Source organism: Nerophis lumbriciformis, linkage group LG19 (assembly GCF_033978685.3).
Source record: "Nerophis lumbriciformis linkage group LG19, RoL_Nlum_v2.1, whole genome shotgun sequence".
NCBI lineage: Eukaryota > Metazoa > Chordata > Actinopteri > Syngnathiformes > Syngnathidae > Nerophis > Nerophis lumbriciformis.
The window spans coordinates 24527706-24550531 of record NC_084566.2 but is presented as its reverse complement, the minus strand read 5'-3'; the positions used below and the strand labels follow the sequence as shown (position 1 = coordinate 24550531).

The 22826-nt window shown below is 42.3% G+C and overlaps 2 protein-coding genes across 4 annotated transcripts; one reads left to right on the top strand and one right to left on the bottom strand.

Annotated features, from left to right (window-relative positions):
• The first annotated feature begins 292 nt into the window (after nt 1–292).
• Nucleotides 293–8470, top strand: slc39a6 (solute carrier family 39 member 6). Of its 2 annotated transcripts, none has more exons than XM_061979161.1 (11): nt 293–431; nt 1191–1396; nt 1464–1944; nt 2020–2254; nt 2320–2489; nt 2555–2728; nt 2787–2859; nt 2933–3301; nt 3378–3458; nt 7407–7597; nt 7793–8470. In XM_061979161.1, the coding sequence occupies exons 2-11, from the start codon at nt 1209–1211 to the stop codon at nt 7943–7945; spliced, it is 2115 nt and encodes a 704-aa protein (XP_061835145.1). In that variant the 5' UTR covers nt 293–431; nt 1191–1208; the 3' UTR covers nt 7946–8470. The 2 variants fall into 2 exon arrangements, with proteins under 2 accessions (XP_061835145.1, XP_061835144.1); XM_061979160.2 differs by lacking the exon at nt 293–431 and adding an exon at nt 557–781.
• A 26-nt stretch (nt 8471–8496) lies between these two features.
• crfb16 (cytokine receptor family member B16) lies at nt 8497–22430 on the bottom strand. 2 transcript variants are annotated; one of them, XM_061979163.1, is made up of 7 exons: nt 22314–22430; nt 17140–17266; nt 14204–14394; nt 12680–12804; nt 12467–12614; nt 10242–10393; nt 8497–8834 (listed from the first exon to the last, which is right to left on the bottom strand). In XM_061979163.1, exons 2-7 carry the CDS (start codon nt 17256–17258, stop codon nt 8697–8699), a joined length of 873 nt encoding a protein of 290 aa, XP_061835147.1. In that variant the 5' UTR covers nt 17259–17266; nt 22314–22430; the 3' UTR covers nt 8497–8696. The 2 variants fall into 2 exon arrangements, with proteins under 2 accessions (XP_061835147.1, XP_061835146.1); XM_061979162.1 differs by having other exon boundaries at nt 22162–22422.
• Between the last annotated feature and the right edge of the window lie 396 nt (nt 22431–22826).

Here is a 22826-nt window from a genome sequence, read left to right as displayed (position 1 = left end):
TAAAGTAACTTTAATTATTGTCACACACACACTAGGTGTGGCGAAATCATTCTCTGCATTTAACCCATCACCCTTGATCACCCCCTGGGAGGTGAGGGGAGCAGTGGGCACTTTAATAAAATGTGTGTTTGATGGAATCGTGTGAGTATTATCAGGTTATACAAAGTTGAGTTTTACTTTAATTTGCTGGTGTATGAGCAGAAAGTGACATACTCTACTAGTGTGGTTAATTCTTTAGACAGCCAATCACAATGCGGCCGTAGTATTTGCCGCGCCCTCCCCCCACCCCACCCCCTATGCTATCGCTCTGATTTCCCGCAGTCCTTGAAGGCACCACAGCTGAGCCGTTATCGAGTAATTTTGGACTGGGATACGCCAAAGAAGAGCCACCACGGAGAAGAGACGTCCAAAACGTTGTGCATACACCGCATGTAAGCTGCTTCCATTCGTCGAAATGTTCGTTTCGGACCGCTTTGCCAGCCGCAGACGAAACATGGCGCCGATGGCGGCTTGTTTCCGGGTTGAGCGCCTTTGTGCACACGACACTGGGCTGGTGCCGAGCGCATAAAACAACGTGCTTGTGTTTATATGCGCACGGCGGGAGTGAGTTGGACGTCTGGCAATCAATTTGTCCCTCAGATGTACATGTATTATGCGTTTGTTGACATTTACCGGCAAATGTGATACAGGCCGGCGAGGGCCTACGGGCACCCGGCTGCGACGTGCAATGGAAGTTTAACCGGAGCTAGCACTATGCTAACGGAGCTAGCTCACGGAGGAGGTGAGGATACTTCAGCCATAATTACATTTGTAAGTGTCCCATCTGTTAAGGACGAGCAGCTTCTGACAGTCTGTCGACTCCACGCAGAAAGTGTGAGGGTTCTTCAGTACGTTTAATATCACAATATATATACAGGTCGGAATTATTCTTGGCAACATTTTTCACCACTGAACAATTTGCCTTCGTTCTGTCGCTGTCCAATGGTCAGCAGATGACGTGAGGGAAACGCACCTTTATTTTGAAAGTATGTTCATTTTAAGGGGCTTGAGTTCTAGACAGCCCCAATAATATATCACGTAGAACTTTGCAGAATGATGTCGCAGATTAAGTACAGGAAGCCAACCTAAATATTAAGAAAATGTAAACGTGTTTGCAAGCTCTTAATGTGAAATATTTTGATCTTCTGCAGAGTGAATTGTATTTTGAGATGATCTTTGAGGACTGGAGGGGGGCCGTCGCGGTCCTGATGTTCCTCCTCACCGTGTCCTCTGCGGCTGGAGACGTCTCGGGCATCTCAGACTGCGGCACGTCTACTGCGCACGTTCTGTCAGGTGTTGTGGACCTGCAAAGAGCTGAGCAGAACCAGAAACGACAACTGGAGGCTCTGTTCAACAGGTGAGCACCTTTTTAAACAGAGGGCCGAAGCAAAGCCAGACTTTACATCTGTCAAGCGATGTTGTAGGTATGGACAAAATGGAACCATCTCCCTGGCGGGCCTGAAGCGCCTTCTCCAGAGCGTGGGTTTGGAACGCGTCAGGAGCGTGACCGTACAACACCACCATCATCACCACCACCATGACGACGGTACATCGCATGAACCCTCTGAAAGACCCAGAGAGCATCAGAAGCGGAGCATGGACGCAGGCTCGCAATTATTTAGCAACGGCTCTGAAGTTCGACTGCTCGCCGGAAGTTCGATGCACGCAGTGGGAAACAGCTCGGATGACCATCATGAACATCGTATTCTTGATGACCATGAGCATCATGATCATGATGACCACGCCCATGATCATAATGACCATGCCCATGAACATCATGATCATGATGACCACGCCCATGAGCATCATGATCATGATGACCACGCCCATGAGCATCATGATCATGATGAACACGGCCGTGACCATCGTGACATAACAAGAGAGCAGGTGGACCATGATGTTGAGGTGCGTCTACAAGTTACATTAAATTGGCAGCTGTCAGTCACCATAGCAACAAGTTTGTGTCTTCTCTGGTCTCAGTGTCTGAACGCCTCTAGCATCCTCTCCCTACACGGGATGACAAAAGAAGGGGGCGTGACCCTAGCTGACTTCCGGTACCTCTGCCCCACCCTCCTCTACCAGATAGACACCGGCGCCTGCATCCTTCATGAAGGCAAGGGTGAGCTTAAGCACATGCATGGTGAGGTCAGCACCACCATTTCTTCAGACCCAACGCACCATGGACACGATCAAAGCATCAAGGACATCACAACAGGTGAGCTCGTGAGTGCAAAGTGGCGTTGGCGTGTGCGGCTGACACGAGTGTTTTGTGTGTGGCAGCGTGGCTCGGCGGCTTTGTGTCCATCACCGTCATCAGCCTCCTGTCGCTGCTGGGCGTGGTCCTCATCCCCCTCATGGGCAAAGTCTTCTTCAAGTTCCTCCTTAGCTTCCTTGTGGCGCTGGCCGTCGGCACGCTCAGCGGCGACGCCTTTCTACACCTCATCCCCCACGTGAGTGTTGGCCGTGCGCTATCTAGTTTTTCGCTTCATGTGTTCGACCCCGCGCTTTCCTCCAGTCTCAGGGCGGACACCATCACCAACATTCCGGGCTGGAGCACGCACACGGCGAGCACGAAGAAGACCTGGACGCCGTGTGGAAAGGTCTGACCGCGTTGAGTGGCGTCTACTTCATGTTTCTCATCGAACACTTCCTCACCCTGGGAAAAATGTACAAGGACAAGAAACAGAAGGTTAGAGGGCTTTTGCGGTCGTCATGGTGATGTGCTGACACGTGTTGGCTGTGTGCAGAAGAAGCAGAACCACAAGTCGGACCCAGAGAAGCATCTAGCTCTGGGGGATGACGACGTGAAGACGAGCCAAGGTGAAGTCACTTGACAACTTATTTTTTATTATTCAGGAAGTAGTCTGAGCCCGCTCGTCTTGTCCTTACACAGACCCGGAGACCAACGGAGGCGGGGTGTTCGCCGACCATCCGGACACGGAGGACGACGGCGTGGCGGAAGAGGAGCAGGTGATGCTGCAGACCTCAGCGGCGGCGGCGGCGCAGGGTTACACGGCCGAGGACTGCGAAAACAAATGCCACTCCCACTTCCACGACACGGTGGGCCAGGCGGACAGCTTGCACCACCATCACCACGACTACCACCACATCTTGCACCACCACCACTCCCAGAATCACCACCCCCACAGCCACGCCCACTCCTACCCTGAGCACCATTTCCAGCAGGCGGGCGTGGCCACATTGGCCTGGATGGTCATCATGGGCGACGGCCTGCACAACTTTAGCGATGGCCTGGCCATTGGTGAGCCTCTAAATTCCTGTTAATGACTCACTTCCTGCTCAGGAGGTGATTGATCGATATGTAATTTGATTGGCAGGAGCGGCATTTAGCGAGGGGTTGTCCAGCGGCCTCAGCACGTCTGTGGCAGTTTTCTGTCACGAGCTGCCCCACGAGTTGGGTGAGTTTCATCGGCTCTGATGTGGATATGAGGGTCAGAAGTCTGGCAAGAAAAATATGGCCAGTTTTAGAGATATGGCCCAAGATCTATCTATATATATATATATATTAGAGATGCGCGGTTTGCGGGCACAACCGCGGAGTCCGCGGATTATCCGTGGATCGGGCGGATGAAATAAAAAAAAATTACATTTTATCCGCGGGTCGGGTCGGGTCGGGTGGTTGAAATAAAAAAAATTAGATTTTAAATAGATTCAGGCGGGTGGCAGTTAAACCAATTCGGAAATATATATACATAGTTAAATGTTGTTACCCACATACGAAAAACGAGCAGGCACCTGCAGCATATGCCACAACAGAAGAAAGAAAAAAAAAAGAGATGGACACTTTTACGGAGCGGAGAAGGGACACCTCGCCGGGGTCCGGGACCGAGGCCCCTTCTCCCGAGAGGGCCCCACCGGGAGCCGTAGCTGAGGCGATCCGCGAGAAGGGCCCGACGCACGTCCAAGGTCACCACCGCGCCCACCGCACCGACACCCCGCCTCGTCCGCCTTCGCCGCGGCCGGCGTCACGTGCAGCAGGTAAGCAGCTTACCTGCCCGCCACCCCCGTGGCCGGGGGCTCGTAACAGGGGTCACTCCGCGCGCTCCGCCCGCGCAGCTTACCTGCCCGCCACCCTTGTTGCCGGGGGCGCGTAACAGGGGTCACTCCGCGCGCAGTGCGCTCACGAAAGGGGTGGGGCTCACCCTGGTTGATATAGACAGCAGCTAGGACGGTGGCCATGGAAGTTGGAACCCGCTAAGGAGTGTGTAACAACCCACCTGCCGAATCAACTAGCCCTGAAAATGGATGGCGCTGGAGCGTCGGGCCCATATACCTGGCCGTCGCCGGCAGCGAGACGCGCTTGGAGGTGCGCTCAGCGCGGCTCCCATATGATTGCGCACTGGTGTGCGTCTGGGTTGTGACAGCGTGGCACGCGAATGTCTGTGCTGCATTGGATCAGTCTCCTTTCTTTAACAGGCAAAAGCTTTATAACCTCACTAATGCCTTGCATCGTCTATATTGGATATATAACAACGGGCGGGTGCGGGCGGATGCGGTTCTGATCAAATGTTAGAACGGGTGGATTGCGGATGGTTGACGACTTTCTGATGCGGTTGCGGATGAAATAATTGCCTATCCGCGCATCTCTAATATATATATATATGAGAGAGAGAGACGGCCTAAGATCTATAATGCGAGATATATATACATACCGTATTTTTCGGACTATAAGTCGCAGTTTTTTTTCATAGTTTGGCCAGGCTCCAGTGCGATTTATATGTTTTTTTCCTTCTTTATTATGCATTTTCGGCTGGTGCGACTTATACTCCGAAAAATACGGTATATATATATATATATATATATATATACATATATCTCGCATTATAGATCTTAGGCCGGCTCTCTCTCTCTCTCTCTCTCTCTCTCTCTCTCTCTCTCTATATGTATAATACATATGAGAGAGAGCCGGCCTAAGATCTATAATGCGAGATATATATATATATATATATATATATATATATATATACCGTATTTTTCGGAGTATAAGTCGCACCGGAGTATAAGTCGCACCAGCCGAAAATGCATAATAAAGAAGGAAAAAAACATATATAAATCGCACTGGAGCCTGGCCAAACTATGAAAAAAAACTGCGACTTATAGTCCGTAAAATACGGTATATATATATATATATATATATATATATATATACGATGAGGTGGCAACTTGTCCAGGGTGTACCCCGCCTTCCGCCCGATTGTAGCTGAGATAGGCTCCAGCGCCCCCCGCGACCCCAAAAGGGAATAAGCGGTAGAAAATGAATGGATATATATATATATATATATATATATTATTATTATTTTTTTTTTTTTTTTTTTTTTTTGAAAACGGGTATGTACAGTTTTTTCAAAACTATTATTAATCTACTTGCTAATTTACTGTTAATATCTGGTTACTTTCTGTTGTAACATTTCTAAAATCTTCGAATCTTTAATCCAAAATGTAGGGCTGTAACGGCATCAAATCCTCTTTGTTCTGCACTGGTGACTCTGATGAGAGCTGTTTCTGGGCTGTGGGAGGGGCGGAAACCGGATTGGAATTTTTCATAAAGGTAGTTTGATTTGAGGTGGTTGTGAAGCTGAATGGAAACAACCTTTTCTAGGATTATGGAAATTAATGGGAGATTTGAAATGGGTCGGTAATTTGAGAGTTCGGGTTTAAGGTTGTTTTTTTAAGCAGGGGTTTTATTAGAGCTGTTTTAAGAAAGGGTGGAACGTTGGCTGTTTGGAGAGAAAGATTATATATTTTTGCTATGGGAGGGGTAATGGAAAGGTTGTGTGTTTTGAGCAGAGGAGAAGGGAGGGGATCGTGGGAGCATGTGGATGGTTTTGATCTGCAGATGATCTTCTCGACCTCCTGCTGCGATGTAGGGATGAAGTGTGAGCAATGTGTGCTGAAAGTTGCTGGGATGTCTTGAATGGGACTATGCTATGTTTGTATGATAAATAAGCAGATTTTTTTTTAATTTTCGAGGTGAAAAATTCAAGGAACTTGTTGCAGTTATTGTCTGTATGAGTGTAGTACCTAATGTTTTCTCCAAGTTGATACAGCAACGGACATTAGAAACTATAAAGATTGTCTTACTCTCAGTTAATGGTTGGGTGAGGACAGCAAATAAGATATGTTAATGTCATCGTCACGCCAAAGTAATAACTAGTCCTTGTTTAGTTGCAAGATATTTTCCAAAAATTCATGAAAAAAAGGTGAAAATGTATTCAATATTAAATGTATACCAGATAGAAAATTAGCTAAATTAAATTGATTTTGAATTTGTGGCTCTGATGGTAGAGCGACTGTCCAGAAACTTAAGGGTTCCTGGTACGAAATCCTAGTAACTTGTGTCCTTGGGCAAGACACTTTACCCACCTTGGTCCCAGTGTCACTTACACTGGTGTATGAATGTGAAATGAGTCGCCGTTGGCAGATGTGACTACAAAATGTAGCTTATCACCATCAATGTGTGAATGTGGAGTAAATCTCAGTGTCACTATAAAAAGTGCTATACGCTAAATCTAATCCATTATAATTATTAATATTATTATTATTATGAATAAGGAGCAGCATTGATATACTAACTTACAATTAATTTTGGGTTTCTGATTATCCTTCATGTCTTTGTACTTTTTTGTCCGTATGGATGTGAAATGGTCCTAAATTTGATTCAATATTGTCTTAAAAAAGTCTTAAATTTGACTTGTTGAAACCTGCAGAGACTTTGTTTACATCTGTTTTGGACGATACTACACATTTTTGTTACTGATTTAAGTGATACCAAGTAGTTACAGAGGTAAGGCAATGTGCATTTTTAGGATCATTAAATGATTTAGGTTTTAATCACAACTGCAATCCAAGAATATCAATGATTACATTTTTTTGTGATTATTATAGTGCAAAATAACTAAGCTATAGCAAAAACTACTATTGACTTTTTATTTCCTGAGTTTGAAAACAATAACAAAAAGGACAAAATAAGATTTTGTGATAATGATATTGTTTAATCACTGATGTATTGACCAGATACAGCTACTTTACTTGGTTTCATTATTGTTGATATTTATATTGAGCCGCCTACCTTTGTTTACATTCAAGAGCTCTGGTTTAGCAGTGCATTGTAGCATGTTTAGCTAGCTATTCCTCGTTTTTTTAGTCCTCCAGTGATAATGGTACTTGTAAATAACGTAGTTTATATGCTGCTAGGTACGTGAAAATGTGTGATTATTTTTAAGTTGCACTGTGAAGGGACGTTAGCCGCTCGCGAGGACACTACTTGTGTTGAGTGTGCACTATTGTCGGTCAAATTTATATATTTATATATTTATTTATTTATATATATTTATATATTTATATAGGTGACTTTGCGGTGCTGCTGAAGGCAGGAATGACTGTGCGTCAGGCCATCCTGTACAACGTGCTGTCGGCCGTGATGGCGTACTTTGGGATGGTGGTGGGCATCTTGATCGGACACTACGCGGAGAACATCTCCATGTGGATCTTCGCCCTGACAGCGGGACTCTTTATGTACGTGGCGCTTGTGGACATGGTGAGTGGATGATTGACAGCCGGTCAACAACAGGTGACTCTTCGCCATTGCCAGCTGGCCTCTTCACAGGCACCATCACTGCCAGCTGCTATGAGGGGGTAGAGGCGTGCAGCGTCGCCCCCTGGTGGTGTGATGTTGTCTGACACTAGGGTTTCCTGTACCCTGTCCTGCTGACTCCACCCCTTGTCCCTTCAGGTGCCGGAGATGTTACATAACGATGCGGGCGATCACGGCTTCAGCCACTGCGGCTTCTTCCTGCTGCAGAACGCCGGCATCCTGTTGGGCTTCGGCATCATGCTCCTCATCGCAGTCTTCGAGCACAAGATCCAGCTGGACCTGCAAATCTAATGGCGAGCAGCTACTGTACATTCCAGTGTTTTTATTTATCCTCCCTGATAATGTCACTTCCTGTTGATTAACGCGAGAACCTGTCTGTTACACCTGAAAGCGGAGTCGCTCCGCCCACTTTCCGAAGCGGATCGATAGACTCCGACAGCCGGGTTTTTGTAGGCCTTCCTCCCTAAAATGTGATTAGACTGTTACACTCTCTATTCTTCTTACTCCTCTCCCAGCACAGTTCTGGTTCACATTAGGTCAAAACATTATTTTTTAAGTTTAAGTTAATTTATTTTGATGTTTGAGTGACCAAACTGACATCTTGATTTTTGCCTTTATTGGGTCAAGAAGTACAAAAGAAGGTTTTTAAAGTGCATACTGTCCATGTAACTGCTGCTACTCGTTTGAAGTCTAAATGAACCCGACTTCATACCACCCACCATTTAAAGTTTACTTTGACTGCGGCCATTTAAACGGGGTCGGATCCACATTCCTCCACACAAATAAACATTGGCTCTCTGTCAGAGCTCCCATTGAGTCTTGAGTTGCTTTCATGGATCCAGACAGCTCTACAGGTTCTGGTTCAACATGTCACGTGAAAGTCCTGCGATGGTTCACATCAAGGACATTTCTGGTTCTGCTGCATGCGAGGTCAAAGAGAACATGTCTTTCAGGTTCTGGACCAGAGCCCAATAACATCCCATGTAGGTTGAGGTTCTGAGTGACATGTCTGAACCAACGGTGAAGGTCCAGCTTGGTTTCTTCAGATGGCGTAATGTACCGGTGAAAGGCCAGGTCTGAGGTGGTCCCGCTCACCACTGTCGTGCGATTCCACGCACACGATATCGCACTCCTCGACCTGGTACATGCTCAGTGCAGTTTGCACAAAGTCGTTGCTTCTCTGTGGGTGAGATGAACACAGGCAGCTGTCAATCATGTCATGTGACCACTCAGTGGACACTTCATTAGGTACCCCTTTTGCCAACAGCTCAGTGAAATACTGTGTCTACTTTGGGCCAGCTAGACCCAACTGAGCATGTTTTCAATGTCATCCACTGGCACCAGAACCTTTATCTGAGTTCAGAAGAAGTTGCTGGATCTTTGTTGTATAGCACTAAGGCAGGGGTTTGATTGATTGATTGAAACTTTTATTAGTAGATTGCACAGTACAGTACATATTCTGTACAATTGACCACTAAATGGTAACACCCGAATAAGTTTTTCAACTTGTTTAAGTCGGGGTCCACGTTAATCAATTCATGATAAATTCATGGGTGTCAAAGTCGAGGCCTGCGAAAGAATGATATATGGCCCCTGGGATGATGTTTGATATGTCTCTCTCTATGTCCCCTACTTACTGTACATATCCTACCAAGTCAGTCCTACAATGTTCCAATGTCCATTTCTCTGGTGATGCAATTGTTGATGACTGAAGTGTTGATACCAACCAAACCTAACCCCCCCCCACCCCCCATATCCCACACCCCGGTTGTATATAATGTAAATAATTCAATGTATATACTCTGATGATTATCTTGTGTGATGACTGTATTATGATGATAGTATATATCTGTATCATGAATCAAGTGGACCCCGATTTAAACAAGTTGAAAAACTTATTCGGGTGTTACCATTTAGTGGTCAATTGTACGGAATATGTACTTTACTGTGCAATCTACTTATAAAAGTTTCAATCAAATCAATCAATCAATATTAGAACCGGCCCGCAGGCAACAGCCGCCTGCTGCTGTTTTGCACGCACCAATACTCAATCAGTGTTGGCGCTAGGAATTTTCCAAATGGGGTCCCAGGGACCCCATCAAGTCATAAAAATGGGGTCCCACAGTACATTTTTGGGGTCCACTTTTTTGTAACCGTTTTGAAAACAAATGATAAATGTATGCATTATCCAGTTATATCTCACATTCTATATTGTGTTTTGGAAAAAGGTTGGCATAAACGTTACATAATTCATTAAAAAAAATAATACAAAAGAAAACACATTTTTATGCATATGTAAATGTATTCATGTTATAAACATTCATTCACTTTCTTCTTTCCTTCATGGATCTAAACTTTACCGCTGCTATATTTTTATTGTAATATTTTCAGAATGTGTTTGTTCTATTTTTGGCCAAAGTAAGAGAAAGAAAACTTTTATTTTTTAGTTTTAATGCCATGATTTTAATAGTCCGGCCCGTCGGTGTGCACAGATATTCCTCCATGCGGCCCCTGAGCTAAAATGAGTTTGACACCCCTGAACTAAGGTGTACCTAATGAAGAGCTTCATCATCATCATCAAACTAACCAGGGAGCTTGGCAGCGGCTCCTTGTAATAACACTGGTGGATGTCATGTGCCCGGCAGTGGACCACGGTCCAGAAGGTGGCAATGAGGACACCCGCCATGAGGACCAGAGTGACCACCACAGTCGTGGTGCTCTTCCAGGGAGCGTGTGTACCTGCAGACAGCGGACTATCAAGTCGTGGACACACTCAACAGTGGTCACTTCATTAGGTGCTGACCTTGACAACATATGAGGAACACTTCTATGTCTTTAGCAGGTGTACCTAATGAAGTGTCCAAGAAGTAGATATTTGTGACCTTTAGGGAGTATTACAGTTATTTCCAATTGCTTACACACTAAATTAAAAATGTTCACACAGTTAACAAAGTCTACACACATAAAAGAACCAAACTTCATGAATGTGTTTTGTGACCAACAAGTATGTGCTCCAATCACTCTATCATAAAAAAATGAGAGTTGTAGAAATTATTGGAAACTCAAGACAGCCATGACATTATGTTCTTTACAAGTGTATGTAAACTTTTGATCGCGACTGTATGCTAAAAAAGTCGGGCAAAATACACCAAACATGTGATTTCTTATAGTAAAATAGGGGTTTTTACAAATGTGTTTTGTATTTACTGTATTTTTCAGAATATAAGTCGCACCGGAGTATAAGTCGCACCTGCCGAAAATGCATAATGAAGGGAAAAAACATATAAGTCGCACTGGAGTATAAGTCGCATTTTTGGGGGAAATGTATTTGATGAAACCCAACACCAAGAATAGACATTTGAAAGGCAATTTAAAATAAATAAAGAATAGTGAACAACAGGCTGAATAAGTGTACGTTATATGAGGCATAAATAACCAACTGAGAACGTGCCTGGTATGTTAACGTAACATATTATGGTAAGAGTCATTCAAATAACTATAACATATAGAACATGCTATACGTTTACCAAACAATCTGTCACTCCTAATCGCTAAATCCCATAAAATCTTATATGTCTAGTCTCTTACGTGAATGAGCTAAATAATATTATTTGATATTTTACGGTAATGTGTTAATAATTTCACACATAAGTCGCTCCTGAGTATAAGTCGCACCCCCGGCCAAACTATGAAAAAAACTGCGACTTATAGCCCGAAAAATACGGTATCACTGTTCTGGGTAACTCACTCCAATAGTGTCTTATCATTTAAAGTCTGTGTGAGTGAGATGGCAATAAAACTGCATTTTTACAAATGCTTGCTTTATTTTTGATGAATGGGCATATGTTTTGACTAAAGATGTCCGATAATGGCTTTTTTGCCGATATCCGACATTCCGATATTGTCCAACTCTTAATTACCGATTCCGATATCAACCGATACCGATATATACAGTCGTGGAATTAACACATTATTATGCCTAATTTTGTTGTGATGCCCCGCTGGATGCATTAAACAATGTAACAAGGTTTTCCAAAATAAATCAACTCAAGTTATGGAAAAAAATGCCAACATGGCACTGCCATATTTATTATTGAAGTCACAAAGTGCATTATTTTTTTTTAACATGCCTCAAAACAGCAGCTTGGAATTTGGGACATGCTCTCCCTGAGAGAGCATGAGGAAGTTGAGGAGGGCGGGAGTTGGGGGTGGTGGGAGGCGGGGTTGAGGTGGGGGTATTTGGTCTGGGTATTTGTTCTGTTGTGTTTATGTTGTGTTACGGTGTGGATGTTCTCCCGAAATGTGTTTGTCATTCTTGTTTGGTGTGGGTTCACAGTGTGGCGCATATTTGTAACAGTGTTAAAGTTGTTTATACGGCCACCCTCAGTGTGACCTGTATGGCTGTTGAACAAGTATGCATGGCATTCACTTGTGTGTATGTGAAAGCTGTAGATATTATGTGATTGGGCCGGCACGCAAAGGCAGTGCCTTTAAGGTTTATTGGCGCTCTGTACTTCTCCCTACGTCCGTGTACACAGCGGCGTTTTAAAAAGTCATACATTTTACTTTTTGAAACCGATACCGATATTACATTTTAAAGCATTTATGGGCCGATAATATCGGCAGTCCGATATTATCGGACATCTCTAGTTTTGACCGAAGTGTGTCATTTTACAAATAATCTAGGAATCAAGAACATTTTAAGTTGTGTTTGGAAAAGTGTGTACATGCTTTTGAAAAAAGACACACAGTTAGTAAAATTGTGTGTAAGCGAATGGAAAAATACTGTGATTGTCAAAAGTGCTAATGAACCTTTGATAGGCACACAGTGGATTTCGGTGCTGCCCGTTTGGCTCAGCTGCTCCAGGATCATGTGCGCTTTGAGGCAGTACACCGCTCCCTCCTGCAGGGCGGCGACACGGAGCACCTTCTCCTCCGCCAAGATGGTGTAGACGTCCGCCTGAGGACACAAGGACGACATGGTCACGCGGGGTCTGTTGTTTGGTTGGACTGCCCATCTGATACCTGGGCCTGGTCGCCTCGCTTCCACACCGTCACGTTGATGGAGGCTGTGGGCGGGGGTTGGTCAAAGGTCACCAGCAGGGCGTAGCCCACCACAGAGACCGCCATTTGGGGCACTGTCAGCAAAGCTGAACACACAACATGTAATCATGGAGCACAGTCTGGACGCCAGTGTTCGACTTAAAAGCCTACTGAAATGCGATTTTCTTATTTAAACGGGGATAGCAGGTCCATTCTCTGTGTCATACTTGATCATTTCGCGATATTGCCATATTTTTGCTGAAAGGTTTTAGTAGAGAACATCGACGATAAAGTTCGCAACTTTTGGTTGCTGATAAAAAAGCCTTGCCTGTACCGAAAGTAGCAGACGAGTAGCGTGACGTCACAGGTTGTGGAGCTCCTCACATCCGCACATTGTTTACAATCATGGCCACCAGCAGCGAGAGTGATTCGGACCGAGAAAGCGACGATTTCCCCATTAATTTGAGCGAGGATGAATGATTCGTGGATGAGGAAAGTGAGAGTGAAGGACTAGAGGGCAGTGGGAGCGATTCAGATAGGGAAGATGCTGTGAGAGGCGGGTGGGACCTGATATTCAGCTGGGAATGACTAAAACAGTAAATAAACACAAGACATATATATACTCTATTAGCCACAACACAACCAATATGCCACAAATTAATCCCGCATAACAAACACCTCCCCCCTCCCGTCCATATATCCCGCCAATACAACTCAAACACCTGCACAACACACTCAATCCCACAGCCCAAAGTACCGTTCACCTCCCCAAAGTTCATACAGCACAAATATTTCCCCAAAGTCCCCAAAGTTACGTACGTGACATGCACATAGCGGCACGCACGTACGGGCAAGCGATCAAATGTTTGGAAGCCGCAGCTGCATGCGTACTCACGGTACCGCGTCTGCGCATCCAACTCAAAGTCCTCCTGGTAAGAGTCTCTGTTGTCCCAGTTCTCCACAGGCCAATGGTAAAGCTTGACTGTCATCTTCCGGGAATGTAAACAATGAAACACCGGCTGTGTTATCCGGCACAACAGTCAGGGGGTGCATTCTACGGCGGTGGTGCGTTATCCGGCACAACACCTGCCGCAATACACCGCTTCCCACCTACAGCTTTCTTCTTTGCTGTCTCCATTGTTCATTGAACAAATTGCAAAAGATTCACCAACACAGATGTCCAGAATACTGTGGAATTTTGCAATGAAAACAGACGACTTAATAGCTGGCCACCATGCTGTCTCAAAATGTCCTCTACAATCCGTGACGTCACGCCCAGGCGTCATCATACAAGACGTTTTCAGCAGAATATTTTGCGCGAAATTTAAAATTGCACTTTAGTAAGCTAACCCGGCATGTGTTGCAATGTTAAGATTTCATCATTAAAATATATAAACTAACAGACTGCGTGGTCGGTAGTAGTGGGTTTCAGTAGGCCTTTAAATGACTAAGTCTGCATGGCAACTTAGTATAATGTCCGTCTGCGTGCATTGTGGTCTCACTTACTGTCCTTTCTGTTAAAAGGCGGGCTCAGGCAGGTCCATTGCGAAATCTGCGACTCGCACTGCGCTCTGATGCGGATGTTGTAGTCGGAGTCTGAGACTAGGTCTAAGGTCACGTCGCAGTGGGTGTGCGGAATGTTCTGGCACTCGAAGACGTCCAGCCAGGTTACGTTCGGGGCCGTCCGCTCAAACTCGCTGGAAGATGACAGACATAGATATTGTTCCAGAAGCCTTTAGGGGATTTTTTTTTTTTTTTTTACAGTAGAACACAATTAGGGCATGGAGACTAATTAGCATTGCTCATGATAATGACACGTTCGTAATGTTGGCGACACTTCTTCCACTTCCTGCTTCTGTGTCCAAGTTGAACACCCAACCCAATAAACATATTTGTCTCTGTGCTTTGTCTTAAATAATACGAGTGTAAAAACTAATATATTTAAACTATTACATTGAATGAAAAATATACATTTAATTTTTTATATTATTGATATTAAAGTTCAAGTTAAAGTGCCAATGATTGTCACACACACACCAGGTGTGGTGAAATTATTCTCTGCATTTGACCCATCACCCTTGTTCACCCCCTGGGAGGTGAGGGGAGCAGTGAGCAGCAGCGGTGGCCGCGCCCGGGAATCATTTTGGTGATTTAACCCCCAATTCCAACCCTTGATGCTGAGTGTCAAGCAGGGAGGTAAAGGGTCCCAATTTTATTGTCTTTGGTATGACTCGGCCAGGGTTTGAACCCACAACCTACCGATCTCAGGGCGGACACTCTAACTACTAGATTCATATATTTACACATTATTCGTACATACTGTACATATTGTATTTTTTTTTTTACTTTAATGTAATTATTTTTATTTTCATAATTATTTCGAATAAATTGTCTTCTTTTTTATTATTTAGACGTTTTTCGTTTCGAAGTAATTATTTTCATTAATTTCTGTATTTATATTCTTTATTTATTTATTTATTTAAAGACATACATCATTTTGTATTACATTATTGTTTCGTTTGTTAATATCAGAGTCCTTACTGCAAAAATATAAACCCTAGAACACAGGTGTCAAACTCAAGGCCCGGGGGCCAGATGTGCCCGGCCACTTAATTTTATTTGGCCCTCGAAAGCCTGGAAATAATATGTATCAATAAAGTACTGTAACTTTTCTTACTAAATGTATTCTTTCTTTCTATTTTGGGAGGGGAAAAAAATACATGTACTCCATGTAATCATGTTAACTTAAATATTGTCTAAATATGCAAAAATATATTGTCAAACATTAAAACCATTTTTTTAAAATAGAAATAAATACTAATAATAATGATGTCAAAGCAAGTTATCCATCAAATTGTGCAATGTAAAAGTAGCAATAGATTTCATGGTAAAATTGCGAAATTTACTGTGGTTTTTACAGTATTTTTCTCTAATGAAAAAAAGTCTCAATACCCTATTATTCAAATTTGATTAAAAGGTTGCATCTTGAAGATCTGCGATAATCTCGTCATACATACAGAGGTCAAGACCAAAATAATGTGACTAATTTGAAAGCCTGGAAATAATATGTATCGATAAAGTACTGTAACTTTTCTTACTAAATGTATTCTTTCTTTCTATTTTGGGCGAAAAAATAAATAAATGTACTCCATGTAATCGCAAATGATGTTAACTTAAATATTGTCTAAATATGCAAAAATATATTCCAACCATTTTTAAAATAGAAATAAATACTAATAATAATGATTTCAAAGCAAGTTATCCATCAAAATGTGCGATGTAGAAGTAAAATTTGGAAATTTACTGTGGTTTTTACAGCATTTTTCTCAAAATGAAAAAAAATGTGTTTTTTTTTTTTACTGTAATAAACTGTGGTGTCATTTTGGCATTTACAGTAACACACCGAAAAATCTACAGTTGGTGATTTGCGGTAAAAAAATAAAACAAACAAACTGGCAGCTCAGGTGCCAAAATTTTACTGTAAAATTGCAGTTTTTTTATTTACAGTAAAAAAACAAATGCAACTGAGCTGCCTTTTTTTTTTTTTTTTTTTACCATAAAAACATCAGTACTGTTTTTCCATTCACAGTAATATACACTACATTTTAAGGTGAAATTATTGCAATTTACCATATTTTTTTTACATTTTAGTTAAAAAAAATCTACTAATAAAATGCATTAAAAAATGGTGTAATAATAGCATTCACTGTTAGAAGCGGCCCTTTGGGGTCAAACATAACTGCGATGTGGCCCTCAGTGAAAACGACTTTGACACCTCTGATCTCGCACAGCTTATGGACAGGGAGCCACAGATAAATTATACATCATCATATAATATACAAAATACAGTTACATACAATACAATTCCTTTCAAAATCTACCCAGCAAATACCCATTTACAATTTCATACCAACAGGTTGACATTTATAAAAAAAAAAAAAGGAATCTTTAAATACACCAAATCAGGCTCAATATCCTATTATTCAAATATGATTAAAAGGTTGCATCTTGAAGATCTGCCATAATCTCATCATACATACAGAGGTCAAGACCAAAATGATGCGACTAATGGGAATTCCTCAACCATAAAGGGGGGTGCTAAGTATACTAATCATAACGTCGCAATAAATTTTGCTTAAAATGCTTTTTAAAAAATGTTTCTAATATAATAATAAATTATCTATCTTGGTTATTTATAGTAATATTTTTAGACTTGTTTTTGTCATCATTTGTTGACAAAAAATCATTTTTGACTTGGACAGTCTGTTCTACGTACAGTATCTTGCAGTATATTCCAGAATGTGACATACAGTGTCAAAAACACATCAACACATTAACCTTAGCAGCTGCTAGGGTACTTCAGTGTACTTTCGTAGTTTTACACCACAAAAAAAACCACTCTTAAAAATGTATTTTAATGCAGTGTTTTTTCTTCAACTTACCCTTGGTACTGTACAGAGTAGAGCGCCGCAGTACTGCAAGGAGTCTGCAGGGGGCGCCACCTGAGAGTGTGTCTCATGTTGATGGACTCCATGGTCAACCGACCTGGTGGCTGCAGCATCAAAATACCTGATGACGACACAACAAAATATTCATTTCATAAACACAATTTGCAATCATTCTTTTTTTATGCGCACATTTATTTTCAAACAACAGAACCCTGTTAGCATGTGGCTAACATCAGCATGAATAAACCTACAGTAATAGGTGGCTGAACTTATCGCACAGTGATGCTCAAACTGTGGTACACGTACCACTAGTGTTATCTAGTGCAGGGGTGTCAAACTCATTTTAGCTCAGGGGCCGCATGGAGAAAAATCTATTCCCACATGGGCCTGACGGGAAAAATCATGGCATAATAACTTAAAAATACAACTACGACAACTTCAGACTGTTTTTTTTTTTATTTCACTTATGCCCAAGCACATTCTGAAAATGTACACGTCACAAATAATCCTCTTGGCAAAACACTTCAAGTAAGTTGAAAATTCTGAGGAAAAAATGGGTGCAGTTTCAAAAACACCATGAAGAACGCAATGAACTTAGACTTAATGTCAGTGTATTTACTAAGCAATCAAACTTTAAGTCACAGCCCATCTAGGGTTGAACAAAAAACAAAATAAAGCATACATAACTATCAACTAGCTCATATGTCATTTCAACTCACTTTCTTTACATTTGCACAGAAGACAATCATTTTATTTTGTATATATATTCAGTTATATTCAGTTTATTTTACTCCTGTTTGTTTTGCGTTATGCCTAACATAATTGCTATTGCGACATCCAGTGGACACATTCAGAACAGCAGGTTCTTTCATTTAAAAATGCAGCTCAATTTTACACTTACCAAACTCACCTGTTTGCGGGCTTGATCCGGCCCGTGGACCTCATGTTTGAAATTCCTGATATGGTGGTACGCCAAATAATCACTTAAATTCAATATTCAAACACAATGTTACTGTTCAAACTGTGTGTAATGTTACAGTGGCCAAAATATTAAATATGCCTGTTAAATAAAAGTTCTGTTTTGTTTTTAATGAATACTTGGGCCTACGACGCTACCGTTTTTTAATGTGTCAGTACGGTGGTACTTGGAGAGCCAAGTTTTTTCTGAGGTGATACTTGGTGAAAAAAGTTTGAGAACCACTGTTATAGGGTAAATAACAACCGCATATTTATTTACCTACATGCTAACATGCTAATATTTTATTAGCATCATGTTCCACTGTTCCAGAGGTGCATTGTACTTAGTGCTGGGCGATATGACGATACATATTGTGGGCACGATAGAAAAATTGTTATCGTTTCAAGCGATAGGCTGTATTTTATCCATAGGGCTTGTGCCATCAGATGATTCATCGTAACAACAATAATAGCACATTCAGTAAGTTCGTGCAGGGTTTCCCGCAGCACATTGTTGTTAAGGCGGCCGCCTTAACAACAAAGAGCCACCGCCTAAATTAATGTCTTAATAAGCTGCTCCGCTTCGTACTGCCTCTGTCAGTACGTCTCTGCAGTACCCAGCATTGTCCCACCCACAGAACCATCTGATTGGTTACACGCAGAGCGGTAACAGCCAATCAGCAGTGCGTATTCAGAGCGCATGGAGTCAGTGCTCCTGCGGTGTGGTGAGCAGAAAGATGTTTAGCAGGTAAGCATAAGGCAGCGGACTCTCCCCAAATTACAATAAACACCTCCCAGTCCCGTACAACTCAACTGCTAGTAACATCACTATGAGCCCATTGACGTTCTAGAAACATAAGCGGCAGCTCAGCTCGCTCGCAGTCCTTGAGGGGAAGGCTAATTAACTTTTAGCGTAACGTTAGCTCACTGTGCGGTGTGTGTGTGCGTGTGTGTGTGCCCACATTAAACGGACAGCAAAGCCTTGTCTGTCTGAGAGAAAGACAAGCATTATTGACCGACAGTTAACAACTAAGTTAGTTCACTTTACCTTTTTCTGTGTTGATTGAGCTGTGTTGAAGCAGCAAAAAATGACATTATGTTAAATGAAGAGTTTCCTGAAGCTGTCTCTGATCGTTTATATAATAATGTAACTGCATCATAAAGCCTACATGAACTCCATGGTGTTCAGGGATGAATAGTCTCTCCTATTGCTATTGTACTATTTTTTCACCTATATTTACATTAATCATTAGTAATGTAGCAGCCTAGTTTTGAATGGTAGGGTCCCTGCTATCACATGTTGATAAAAATATAACATTTACATAATAAAAATCAACTACGGGCTTCCCAAATGCTGTAATAAATTAAGCATGATGAGTTGAGCATATGTCAGCATGTGGCCCCACTTTTAACTATTTTTTTCAAACGCTTATTGCAAACGCTTACTTACAGTAAGTCATTGATTTGACTTAGTAAGTCATTATTTTGTCATTATTTTGACTTAGTAAGTCATTATTTTGTCATTATTTTGACTCAGTAAATTACTAAGTCAAAATATTGACTTACTAAGTCATAATAATGACATACTTAGTATCTCAGGTAACTAGGCTGCTTTGTGTTTTGTTTTTACTTTACGGAAAAAATATCGAGATATATATCGTATATTGCCATTCAGCATATGGAGCGTAAAACAACCAAAAATTGTAGGCTTCTTCATGTGACGAAGCCGGCCTACTTCACCACAGTCTGTAGTCTATAGCCCCCCCCCCACCCCCACCCCACCCCCCAGGCTGTGGAGGCAGCGAAGAGATGGAGACGTAATGGCGACAGGCCATGCTAGGGCCTGCTCACTGCTCCCCTCACCTCCCAGGGGGTGAACAAGGGGATGGGAGAGAAAACAGTATTTTCTTACAAAGAAAAGGATGCGTTGACATGTAGGCTCGCATTTCTCTTTCGATTTTGCGACATGACGCCTCTTTGTGTCCAGCGTCTCCCGCCGTTGCGGGTTACCTGGGTTACACACATGAGGGGATCATTGTAAGTAAACATAGAGACAGGACGCGTAGGCGATGCGCTGGCGGAAAACAAATTCAACCCCCACGATCAGCAGAGACAGAGTCCCAGGACGAACTCCTACCCAAACGAGGGGGTAGCTCATCAGTCTGACTTTATTTTGGTTTCAAAGCGACGGATTCAGAGGAGAAAACAGTCATATGCAAAGTATGCAAGAAAAGTGTTCCGTCGCCCGACGCTAACACAACCAACCTATTCTATTAAGGTTAATGATTCCAGAGACTGCAACTGTTTACACTTGATAAACCAAAAGAATATGTTTAAAGGGGAACATTATCACAATTTCAGAAGGGTTAAAACCATTAAAAATCAGTTCCCAGTGGCTTATTTTATTTTTCTAAGTTTTTTTCAAAATTTTACCCATCACGCAATATCCCTAAAAAAAGCTTCAAAGTGCCTGATTTTAACCATCGTTATATACACCCGTCCATTTTCCTGTGACGTCACACAGTGATGCCAATACAAACAAACATGGCGGATAGAACAGCAAGGTTTAGCGACATTAGCTCGGATTCAGACTCGGATTTCAGCGGCTTAAGCGATTCAACAGATTACGCATGTATTGAAACGGATGGTTGTAGTGTGGAGGCAGGTAGCGAAAACAAAATTGAAGAAGAATCTGAAGCTATTGAGCCATATCGGTTTGAACCGTATGCAAGCGAAACCGACGAAAACGACACGACAGCCAGCGACACGGGAGAAAGCAAAGACGAATTCGGCGATCACCTTCTAACCAACGATTGGTATGTGTTTGTTTGGCATTAAAGGAAACTAACAACTATGAACTAGGTTTACAGCATATGAAATACATTTGGCAACAACATGCACTTTGAGAGTGCAGACAGCCCATTTCAGGCGCGCTAAGAACATATATATTTCCACGATTTCAGCACTCAGGTTAACCATACCTAAATAGACACATAATACTGCATTACACAAGACTATCCGAATGTACTTGAATGATTGAAAAAAATAAATGTTTTTAAGCTAAATTATTGGTAAACACAGTTTATGTACAATAATTTACGTAAAACCGCGAGTAATGAATAAAGTTTTCATCAATTAATATATTCTGTAGACATACCCTCATCCGCTCTTTTTTCCTGAAAGCTGATCTGTCCAGTTTTGGAGTTGATGTCAGCATCTGCTTTGAGTGTCGCAGGATATCCACACATTCTTGCCATCTCTGTCGTAGCATGGCTTTCGTCGGTAAAGTGTGCGGAACAAACGACTGACCATTTCGTCGGCTTTCCCCACAGCCTCGTATTTTGAACAAATTTCGTCCAATTTCTTGCCACTTTCGCATCTTTGGGCCACTGGTGCAACTTGAATCCATCCCTGTTCGTGTTGTTACATCCTCCGACAACACACCGACGAAAGTGAGAAAATGGCGGATTGCTTCCCGATGTGACGTCACAACGCTCCGAGAGCGAATAATAGAAAGGCGTTTAATTCGCCAAAATTCACCCATTTAGAGTTTGGAAATCGGTTAAAAAAATATATGGTCTTTTTTCTGCAACATCAAGGTATATATTGACGCTTACATAGGTCTGGTGATAATGTTCCCCTTTAAATTTCATTGTGACCTACTACTGTTCTGACTGCACTAAAGGCTAACGTTAATGATTCCAGACACGTGCACTTTATGATTTTTTATTGCAATTGTTTACATCTGATACCAAAAGTATTTGTTTATTTTTAGTTATGACTGCACTTCAGAGAAACTTGAATACTTGTAAAACTTTAAAAAACTTTAAAAATGTGTTTTAAAAACTTGAAACATTTGTTTTGTTGCTATTGTTGTTTGCTATAGCAAATGTATTTGTTTATTTCACTTGTAAATAAAGTGAGAAAAAGGTAAGTGGTCATGAATGTTGTTATATTTTTCACAGAACTGAAAGCGTACCATAGCTATATCGTGATATAAAATGATCCATATCGTGATATTCATTTTTTCCCATATCACCCAGCACTAATTGTACTCACAGTGTATCAGGTTCAAGTGGAGCAAAACCAGCGTGAAGATCCTCCTTGTAAGCGGAACATTCATTCTCAGAAGCCAGAAGGCCATATGGTCACATCAGACCATGTCCACCATGTTTATACCATGAGACTGAAATGTAAAGCGGGAGTTGTACCGTGTCCAAGCTGGTGTATCCAGAAGCTGAGGATGGATTCCGGTCTACCGAACAGGTTGCACCGGTCTGTGCATCCCTTGAGGCATCAAACTGCTTCCGCCTCCTCATTGCTTTCTCAATTATGATGTCAGCTGCTGAAGGCGAGGCGTCCCACAATGTCTCTCTGTGTTGTTCTCCAGGCAGCAGGGGGCGTCCTTCTTGTGGTTGACTCTTCTTGTCACAGACATAAATGACTTACAACTTTGAACTTTGGCCGTGATCAATCATTGACTGTGGCCCATCATAAAATCATAAAACACACACACACACACACACACACACACACAAACACCCACTCAAAGAGCTTGTGTCGGTCTTCTTGGTGATGATGACGGTGATGGTGATGTTCTACGTCACATTATGTTGACCTTTATGGCAGAAGTGGACGCCCTTATATGGACGTCCTTACATTGACATGCTTGCTCAGTTTTGTTCCACCTTCCTCATAAAAGGTCAGATAAACAGTGAGTCGAT